General features: G+C 44.3%; 1 protein-coding gene across 2 annotated transcripts in view; it reads left to right on the top strand.

Moving 5' to 3' along the window:
• Positions 1-2,159: 2,159 nt before the first annotated feature.
• kcnn1a (potassium intermediate/small conductance calcium-activated channel, subfamily N, member 1a) overlaps positions 2,160-11,296 on the top strand; it is a 42,449-nt gene continuing 33,312 nt past the window's right edge. The window contains exon 1 of one of the 2 annotated variants that reach the window (XM_026374476.1): positions 2,160-3,485. In XM_026374476.1, the coding sequence (XP_026230261.1) occupies positions 2,160-3,485 (1,326 nt within the window). Of the gene's footprint in view, positions 3,486-7,020; positions 7,100-11,296 lie in introns of those variants that run through there. The other variant, XM_026374477.1, reaches the window with a different exon arrangement.

Here is an 11,296-nt window from a genome sequence, read left to right as displayed (position 1 = left end):
ACATTTCTAGTAGCAGATTTTCTAGGAAGAGGCAATTTAATGATTGTTTGTAGTATTATTATGGTTGTGAATATGTGTTTGTGTGTGTGTGTGTGTGTGAGAGAGAGAGATGGAGAGAGAAAGGGGGGAAAGCAAGACACAGAAAATGTGGGCTTTGCTTCTATGCAGACTTGGTGAATGAGTGTTTGTGTGTGTCCAAGAGTTGTAAAGTGTAATTTAATTATTCATGTGGAAGCAGTAACATGGCTTCCTAAACTAGCAAATGAAACTCCATCTTGCCAAGAAACTCGCGCAGGTCACAGCGACCAATTACTTAATGAAAATGATCAGGTTTCTAATGCGGGCCTGGCCGAAGCTCTGCCTCCAAATTCCTGCAGTACGTCATGGAGCTATAAAACAGAGTGTACCTCCGTTTTCTTCCAGTGGTTAGGCAAAGTGTGCCACCGCTGCAGTCTTTAGACCCATCAAAACTCTGAACGGCTGAGACAGCTTTGAGGGGAGGATTATTACTTATTAAGAATGGCTAATGTTTGATGTAAAAGTTGGCTTCCTCTCCGTCTGTACCCACTTTTTGGCTAAGTTTCAACTTATCTGTCTTATGCTACAATTACGTTACCTATATTTTCTCACACTAAGAAATTCTGATTGGCTTTTTGTATTTAATCTAATATAATACTCAAATGGCCGTGTACTGAAGGAGTTACTGGTTGTTCCACCTCTTTATATCTTCTGATATTTTAACTCCTTATTCTGCACCAAGACTACTCAGGTATGGCACTGACGTAAGTGGCACCACTGTGTTAAGACGTTCTTGGATTAAAGATGTTACATTACATTTTATTTGCACCGATGACATGACTTGGAACTCTGCTTTTGTTGGTTGATGTAGACATGAAGTCCACTCACTTACAAAGGACGCCATCACACGGTGAACTCAGAGATCAGTAGGTATCTCTAAAGGTTTTAGTACAACGTTCCCTATTTGTGTTAACATCCTTCTACTACAACCCAGCTAGGAGGGATTTCATCCTCTCTGTTGTAAACACATATTCTTTTTCAATGTATATATTGACTTTTGAGTATTGGTTTATTATTGTAGACAGACCTAAAAAAAATCCGAACATATCCTTTAATCCAAGTTCTGTCTTATCAAATAAATAATCCTCCCAGCCGTGAGGAATTGCTGGCCGGCATCTGATGGACACTTCATCCTTTTGGCTACTTGACACCACAACAGAAGCTATTTTAGTGATGTGTGTCCTGACTCCCTCAGCACCACGGACAGCGCCGTCTGCGCCCAGCCCCTCTCTGTCTTCATCTAGCCAGTTTCCTCACTGCTGTGACAGCAGAGCCTTTCCCATGTTTTACGGAGAGCATGCAACAGCAGAGAGCAGCGGCTCACACACACACACACACACACACACACACACACACACACACACACACCAGCCTGCGAGCCGACTGCAGGCTCTGCATGCAGCACCCATTCTAAATATCCCTGCCTGGTAATACAAAACCAAGCATATTCTGCTAAATTATTAAATGCCAAGCTGCAAGGTTTGTTCTGTGTGGCATGAGGTAATGGTTACAGCTTTGTTTAACCTATTCTATCATTTCCTATGAACCAACAAGTGGATCCGTGTTGGAAGTAAAGTGTCATGATTTTTTAAATGCTGACACTTCATGGACAACCCAGCTGATCACAGACTATACTGACGCTTAGGATAGATCTGGGCAAAGCATATTATTTGACAGGCCTATGGATCTGTTTGGGTGACGTAGCAGTAAAAGTGATTTCTGATTATGTAGGGTGGTTATGGCAACATTGACAAAGTCGATCTATTGGCTCCACAGTGGATTAAGATGATCGACCATGTGAGCAGGATTTAAACACCTTTGTGCGTCTCGATCGTCCTATTCTTGTAATATCACCCTTTAGGAGTGATCGATCCGCTGCAACCTGTGCGCATAGCAGGCAATGGGCCGAGATTCAGTCGAAGGCGGTGTTTTGGCTGTACAGTGACGTTTTAAGGCAGGTCTTGGTCAAACCTACCAATGATAGTAGTCGGTCCTATTCTGCTGGGACCGATCGCAATGAACGGGTGTCGGGGCTCTGTACGGCAAAGGAGCAACCACAGCGAGACGAGGCGATCAAGGGGATGCGGCATCGGTACGCGGGAGCTGTCCATCAGCACCAAATCCCCGACGAAAAGCAAGAAAGCAGCAAGCAGAGCCGAGACCCAGTCGCCCCTGTTTTCAGCTTGCCGCCCCCGCCCTCTTCTCACCACCGAGACCGCACTTCGACCACTGCCGCTCACCGTCAGAGCCTCCAGGAGCTCCCCTGTCTGAGCCAGCCCTCTCGGAGACCTGTGCACAGCGGCGACTCTCTACCTCTGGCGAGCTACAACACCGCCCAGCGACCGTCACACCGAGGCTGTGAACCCAACACCGGGCAGCCGGCGCACCTGCAGCAGGATCCCTGGGCCCCGGCCGGCTCTCAGCAGCAGCAGCCGCCGCCGCCGCAGCCGCAGTCGGAGAAGCAGCCTGTTTTTCCAAGCTGCCACTGCAGTTTTTCCGAGCAGGAGGCGAGCCATTCTCAAAATCAGCACCATCCTGTCGATTCTCTCCCACCGCAGCCCTCCCCGCTATTTCCGCCGCCTCTACCACCTCCACCAACGTCGTCCTCCTCCTCTCTGCTGTTTTCCCGGGAATCTAAAAGGGGGGATCGTCTCCGAAGGAGTGCCAATAATTACCAACAGGCAAGCATCGTGGAACGCTGCAGGGGAGGAGGAGGAGCAGGAGGGCACCGAGACCACAGGCAGTTGTTGCAGCAACAGCAACAGCAGCAGCAACAGCAACAACACAGTCATTTAAGACTCCAACAGAGGGACCCCTCCCCTGAAGGAATCCGTGCAAACTCACAGAAAGGGCGCTCTTTAAATGTATGTGAGTCAACCGAGGCTAACAGGAGAGCATTCGAGTGTCAGACTCAGGACCTGCAGCAGCAGCAGCAGCAGCAGCAGCAACAGATCCCACAATTGCGAGCGCAGCAACAGCTACTGGTGGGGAGCAGCTTGCCTATCAACTACTGCGCCAGCGCCTCAGGAGAGCTATGTAGGACTCACCAGGCTCCACTGCTGCAACAGCAAGAGCAGCAGCAGCAGCAGCGGCAGCAGCAGCAGCAGCAGCAACAACAGCAGCAGCAGCAGCAGCAGCAAGGCGCACTGGGGCTCTGTCCCCAGCGTCCGCAGCACTGTGAACAAGACCGCAATAAGTCAGGCAGGATCACCGTGCACGGCGACCAGGCGCCACACAGCCGCGACTCCCGCGTAACCCCCCCGGCAACACAACAGGCATACGCGGGGAACTCGTCTGCGACTGGCAGCAACAGCAGCAAAGACAGCCCCAACTACGGCTCCAGCTATCACCTGTGGCCAGAGAGCCCGCATAAAGGAGAGGAGAGGATACGCATCGACCTCCACAAGGTAGATCTTTACGCATTTTCTCGCGCAGTCTGGTGGCGAACGAGTCTCCGAACTCCAGAAACAAACTGCCCTCACTGGCGTTTTTCACTCCGTGACCACGCCTGTCATATGATGTTGATGAAGCACACTCACCTATGTGCGTGTGCGCTGTGCGCGCTCCGCTGGATGTACGTGAACGGGGATGTTTTAACGGTCATTCATCGTCAGGGAGGGTTTTTTTTTTTTTCCTCTTAAAGCTCGTTTCAGCACGGTGCGCGGAGGCCGGTGCGTGACATTTCCTACCTGCTGGCTACTGGTTTCAGTCGGTCACACAAGCACGCGCATACATGCGCAAAACAAAACCGCGATTGCGAAAGACGCACACACACACACATATATGCGTGCGTGTGCGCGCTACACACACCTGTTCCATGTTGCAGTGTTGTTTTGGGTAGCTCACACGATGATATTCAAATGACGCTCGCTGTCAGCTGAATTAGGAACAAAGCGTCTGTTGTTTCCACAGAGCAGAGGGATGTCTGAGCGGTGGGGGGGGGGGATTTTCATATTTTGGCTTCTAGACACCGTTTGTGACACTGTGGCTGGCGTTAGATTATTCGGCCTGTACCTGTCAGTGAGAGCAGCTGCTGCTCAACATACTTCCAAACTCACTTTATCCAGCAGTATGTGCTGTGGACAGCTGGCCTGCACCTTGAAAGCACCATACTATGAATTCATTCTAATCCATTTTCATAATATCTCCATACTTAAAGTGGAGCTGATGAGATTTTATGGCAAGAAAAAAAAAATACAACTAAGGGGTTATTGCAGCTTACAAAATGAAAAAATTAAAAATCAATCAAGCAATGTAAAATAAATGACACTAATTGTTTGGAAACACGTGGGAAACTTTGTGAGTCAGCACATGTAAGTATTAAAAAGAAGAAACAAAGGAGAAAAGGATGTGCTCCAGGGCATTAATTCAACTGTAAAATCTATTTAGAAGTATAACAAGATTCAGAGTAAACAGCAGTATGGTTGCTACTATCCATGAATCCTTCGTGTATATTAGAGGAAAGGTGCAAAGATCCAACTAGAAGGTATTAAAATGTGCTCTTGTTGGATCTTTCTGATCCACATACCCGTGGACACATGGACATTTGTTTCTGTTTTGTTTTTTTAAATTAATCATCAGTTCACTCTCCCCACTGTTTTTGTTTTTCCTCTCCCAGCATTTACTCGTGGTGAAGGTTTTAAATCGCAGGATAGGGGAGAGAACAGAGCAGGAGGCACTGATGAGGGTGCAGCATCAAAGTAAGAGCACCAGACTCCTCTTTAAAATGCTGCAACTGTTTCCAGGGGCTGAGCTGGCACTGGTAGCAAAAGGTGGCACATCGAACCACCTTGACATGACTGTTCTGAACTTGGCTCAGTTTTGGAGCATCAGCAGAACAGAGAAACGGCCATATGACTGAAGGCAAAGTAAAGTTTTTTCTTTTTCTTTCTTGAAGTTGCCACGATTCTGTTTCAATTAACATTCACCAGGTGTGGATGAGAGTAAAGTCTCATAGATAGACGCACAGGTAGATATACGTCACAGTGTCCACCAGTCTGCATGTTACGTTGCAATGCAAATCACACAGTAACTAAGAATTATATATATAACAATGTGTTATATATGTTAGCCACTGCATATTAAGAATATAATGTTAATTAATGTGTGTCTAAAATGCCACTAATAATACTTTCTTATTCATTGACAAATAGTCCAAGTGAGTACTCTAAAGAGCTGTATCACTGTTATGTGATTGTGACTCTAGGTACTGTAACATCTTCATATATAATATTAATATAAAACAATTTATTCACTTAACATAATCTCATTTCAGACATACAAGTGGCAACCTTAAAGAAAAAAAAATCTGAATACAAGTATCAAACCTTTCCCACTCATGCCAAGTATTTTAATACGGCTAGACGTGCTTATCTATTCATGGATATTTGTGGGATCGTGGTTACTTATTGACTCACCATTAATGAGACAGCCCCTAACTCTGCTCCCATTTAAAATCCCTTAAACAAAACACTTGTGACAGAACAAGCCTGATAAAGTGTATACAATTACAGTATCCCCTGCACACCCTGAAACTCAATAGCTAGCCCACTGAGCTGATGGCAGGTAGTACGATAGCCTGTCCAGCCTCGGTAACATTGTGCTTTGAACGGTGCGTTGCTGCTTCTATTGTGATAGGTTGTGTAAGTACTCTAATGCTTGCCACTTACTGCTATGGTGATATCCCCTGCAGGGACACTGTAGTACACAAACACAGGTTTCTCCTGTTCAACAAGGCTGAGTTTTAAGGATACACAGCCACCACCTTTAGCAGAAAAACTGTGATTAATCACATTACAGTTTGTCACGTGATGCCTTCAAGGGCTTTTCTTAACTCTAAGTTCAAAACGAGGAGAAAAGAAATGTCCCATAAACTGGATTGCAATTTATTTTAAATGAGTCAATTTAATATAACATGAAATGAAGAAAAATAGTAAACACGTGCGGAGAAGGGGAAACTGGTTTATCGCCTGTCACATCAGCCATGTTCGCAGCTCTCCTGTAGCTGTATCTGTGCGTGTCAGACGAGTGCCTGCCCACCTTTCTGGAGAACATAAGGTTGTATGTGTCATTGCAGAATGGATGGCTCGAAAGAGGAGGAAAGCTATTACAGTAAAGCCTTTTGTGCAGCTTCTGCCAAGCTGCAGTCCACCACGCGTATAATCACCCTATATGATCTAGAAAAGGTCAACACAGTATATATCAAAGTGGCACTTGCAACCAACTTAGTGTCTCTTTGATGCTGTCTGGAGAATTTAGTGTGGTTGCGTTCAGCGCTGTTTGTGTGTGTAAAAGCTTTGTAAAGCAGCAAGTGAATGATTTTGTTCCACAGAGACATGAGCAGCAGCGTAAGCGATAGTGTTTCCTATAAGCCAAAGCACATATGACTGTTTTCCTCTTTTTAAAGTTGTTTCACGTCCTCTCGTTTGTTTTTTTTACTTTTTTCTTCTTTGCTTTTTCTAATAACTGTGCCCATTTATGTCAAGCGAGCCCTACCAGAGCACTTGTTTTCCACTTGTCTAAATTAAGCAAAATGCTCTTTTTGTAAATGCAGTTCATCTTATCAGTCGCATGTTTGTGTTGGATTCGCGTTGAGGCTGAGGTAACGTTGAAGCTGCTGCTCGGAACAATTGATATCAACAGATCTGCTCTCAGCATTATGATTTACTCGTGGGCTTATGCCAGGAGAAACATTATGTTGATTTAAACTTTCTCTATCGGTCATCTCTCAGCGGTTTGTTACAGAGGTTTATTTTTCTCTCATTAAGCGTCCATGTTTCCACTGCCTTCTGCATTATGGTCTGGCATGCGAGAGCAGCCAACACCTTGAAAGTAAACACACCCTGCTGAACAATTAAATGTCAGACAAGCTAGTTCACATCCTCTGTGTGTGAGACGAAGGAGCGGCACTGCTGTAGATCTCTGATAACACACACACACAATAGTATGAAGTATGAGTATGAAGAGAGGTTTGAGCTGTGATAGCCTCTCACTTTTGGCTGCAGCCGGCAACACACAGGCAGTAAGTATTAACATAAAACTCTTTTAATAATTGATTGCTGTTTCCCCTATTTTTTTGTCCACCGTTCAAGTGCTGTGCTGCGCTCCTGCTCTGAAATATCTTTGTGTTACCATGTGAGTTGCTATGGAGAGATCAGCCTGGTATTGTGTAGCAGTCTCTCTCGGGGGTATTGAGTTTGGTCAAGGAATCATGTGCAGAACGAGATTATCTTTTGTATTTACGATTCAGTTCACACTCACTTTTAACACACGTGCAGTATAGCCATGCACACAGGTCCATATATCACACACACACACACACACACACACACACACACACACACACACACACACACACACACACACACACACACACACTGTAGGACAGCCCACACAAACACTGATATTAATGTAAGTGGTGTTCAAATAGTGCTCCACTTGATATAGTCCATTCGCTTTGCGTTTCATTTGAGTGAGCTTGCACAAGGAGAGGTGTATTGAATTACTTGCAGTCCAGTTGAATACAAAGAGTGGAAAGAACGTGTGATTGGGGTTTCCTCAGTCGCTCTGAGCCTCGCTGCTTACTTACTCCACAGTTAGAGTCACAGCATGGCAGATGTTTTCGGTCTGCCAGCAGTCAGCGCAATTTGTAACTTGACTGCTCGACCCCCGCGTGATGTTTTGCTTTTCTAATGTGTGTTGTAATGTACAATGTCTCCTTTTTTTTTTTTCTTTTTAATCTGTAGCGCGCCAGTTTCCCCTCCCCATGGCTCTTTGCTTAATAAATGATCGTCGTTCTTTTATATGGCAATTCCTGTGAGATGTTAGCCAAGCATTGCCAGGCATATAATGTATCACTGCAATGCATATGCTTTATGGCTAATTAGGTTATTGATCCGAGGCTGTTCCTGCGTTAGGGCACGAGCACTACACAAAAGAGTATGAGAGTATGAGTAATGCAGTTGTAAGCAGATATTTGTCTTTTATTACAGTGCTGGAGAGATTCAGTGATGGCCTCCTGCAGCATGTGTGTCAATGTGCAGGTGTGTGCGTCCCTCTACATACGTTGTACTATTGTCAACATGTGGGCTTATTGAGTCATTTCAATATTGCCTGTTGGCCATTTTAAATTGTTTGTTAAACACGGCGTATGGTGGGAGTGCAGGGTGCAGCAGCAAGATGTGAGAGATGTGTGATTTCATCATACTTTACTCACACAATCGACTAACGCTTCGCTTGCAGCCTGCCCTTGAAAATCCTACCATTGTGAAATTCCACACAGAGAGGGTTTGTTTTGTGCGGCAGACTGTGTGCTGTTGTGGTGCATTTGAATACATGCGTGTATATTCATGAACGAAGTTCCCTGTGCTGCTGGTGCGCTTTCACTGGACACGCTGTCTTCCTTATTCTCAACAGGCCTTTATGCCCCCAGGTCAGAGTTTGACTGCTGATCCCTTGAGCTGCCATTCTTGTTAATTTACAGCACATGCTAAACAGCTATTCCCCTGTAAAACCTCAGTCACAGCTTCCTCTGGACACTGATACATTAGCTGATCTGCATCTTGTTAGATCTACCCTGCCTTTAGCAGTTTACAGAAACTGTGAGTACTATGTGTTACTTACATACAAACAAAACATTTCTATGGAAATAAGAAATTAGCCCAGTGTGTGTGTACTGTGTTTTTTTAATATATGCAAATAACTGTATGCATGTGAGAATGTTTCGCTTTAGCCAGCTATAGTTGCTCTTATCCAATATACCAAGCTTTTACTACTTACCTCCGATCACCTTGCTGGAGAATATAAAGCAGCCTTTGTGGACATAACTTAGCAACAGCTGAAGGTCTCAGCTGAGGTTGATAATGTAGTATAAGCTGCAAAGCAATGATCTGTTCTGTGGGGCTTTTATATATTCCTCTGCCTGCATTTTGGGTTTTGTGAGTGAAAGTGTGGGAGGATGGCTTAAGTATGCTGTTGTCATGTGCATGCCACAGTCTTGTCTTCAGATGGTAAGGGTCACATTTAATCTATCGCAGTCACAGGTCATGTTACAAGACCCACTTCTTCTGTATCGCAGCACTGTGGTATTCTCCAGGAACAGATTTCTGTTCGAGTCACCTGGACTATAATAAGCGATTGTGTTTAGGGTTGTGCACGTGTTTCCAGTACTGTTTGGCAAATCAAAAGATAGAAGAATTGGTTCTACAACAATATACTGTGGACATCCTGCTTTCTGGATTATGAATGTTCAGATCAGATGAAGTTTACACGATGATATAAGGAGAATATTGCGCTGGCCCCTCCCTCACTTTACCTGTGTTTATCTCTGGTTCATGCTAGTGGTTTTTATGGTTGGCTCTCTACATGCTCTAGTTCCTATACAGCAGCCCCAGCTTCCATTATTGGCCTCTATCCAGTTGTTAACTCCTTAAGGGCCAGTGGTCTACACATTTCCCATTTTGTCACTGCTATTTCCTCTTTAACCCCTTCACAAACAAAGCTGTCTCCCATGTCCATTTTCGATCATTCATTCTTACTCCCTAGCCTCCTCTTTTTCTCTGTCAGAATGAAAAAAGTTTTTTTTTTATAGTTTCAATTTACACTAAAGGGCCCAGGGGGCATTAGACAACTGCAGCACTTAATTTCATAACCAAAAAAAAAAAAAAAAAAAAAAATCCAGAGAGAAACTGTAGCTTAAGGCTGTTAGCACAATCCCCAGTACTTTTATCATGCAAGATGTAAAACACTGGCATGAAAGCCAGCTCCCCTTGACTGTAGTGTAGTACAATGTGGGATCTGGTTGTGGTTTACCAGATTACAAGATTACATGGCGTTTAGTAAAGTACAGTAGCTATATGTGTGTGAGTGTGTTACATTTTCTCAGGATGTGTCTGTGGGTGAATACAAATGTGCTGCTTTTCCTACTGGCCTCTGTTTCACTTCACCAGAGAAAAAAGGAGGTTCGGAGCCAGATAAGGATATTCAATTAGCTTGAGTCTATAGAAAACCGTAGCACCAGCCAGAACATGGTGGAGCTGAGTGACATATGGTAAGGGCTCTCTGTTAGAGTGGAGGAGCTGTGAAACCTGATATCTGCTCATTTAATCTTGTCACTGTTTCAGTAATTGTCCCTTTGCAATGTCAAACATGCACTGCCTGCTTCAGTAGATATCATTTCCCCCCTTTTTCAACAGCTAGACCGTATCTTAGAAACAAAAATTCTGGATAACTAGGGTACAGGGAATAAAACAGAATGGTTTTCAAATTAACTCGAAATTCTCTATCAAACATTTTATATCAAAGGAAAATATATTAACATTAGCTTTATAGCAGTATTTCACATCGACTCTCTCGATTCTCCTAAAGACACTGGTAAAGATTCACAATGACCTTAAAATGCTAAAAAGGAGAATTCGTCCATCTCCCCCATCACTTTCTCCTCCTCTCCCTCTCGTCCTCTAGCTTCTCCTGTTGGCTTGCGTCCTCCTCTCGCTATAAATCTCACGCTAGATGTTTCCAGGCAACTCTCCAGTCAATCTTTACTGAGTTTGTTTCGCTGTCAATCTGTCCTGTGCTATAGGTTGTCCTGGCTTCGCTCAGTTATTGATGTTTTTGCCCCGGGGAAAGAAAGAAACGGCCTCAACCTGAATTTACTGAGGGCTCATTTTCAAATGACTTACAACCACCTCACAATGAAAATAGAAGTTGTCAGGCAGCGGCATTTATACATTGACACGCTCACAGAAGTAATTGTAGTTGGATGAGAAGATTGTGTAGTGTCGTATATGGGGCACTTAAGGGTACTAATCTCTGTGGGGAATATATGGCCACTGTGGTCCTGTTGGGCTGTCAAATAGCCGCCAAGGGACCAGTCACCTAATGAAGACGGTTTAGTCTTCTGGGTCCTCATAGATTTAGGCTATTTCTGAGGCTTTAGTGGTTTGATATATTTGGGTTTGTGAGTGTTTGTGTGTGTCCTGTATTTCTGAAATGTATGCTCTCGTAATGTTACTCTCCTAAACGCACTACTATACCCTTTCATATAGATAGAGCCACTGTTCACACATATGTTCGACTGTACTCATCTATTAAAGTACACTGTACATACTAAATATTTGAATGAGGGGTACAGTGTGTGACAACACACATAATTACATTCTCTTACAGTTTCTTTTACATGCATATCTTAATGTCTCACACATATGCTCACATAACACAC

Source organism: Anabas testudineus, chromosome 17 (assembly GCF_900324465.2).
Source record: "Anabas testudineus chromosome 17, fAnaTes1.2, whole genome shotgun sequence".
Classification (NCBI taxonomy): domain Eukaryota; kingdom Metazoa; phylum Chordata; class Actinopteri; order Anabantiformes; family Anabantidae; genus Anabas; species Anabas testudineus.
Note: the sequence above shows the minus strand (reverse complement) of the source record. Positions and strands in the feature narration are given on the sequence as shown.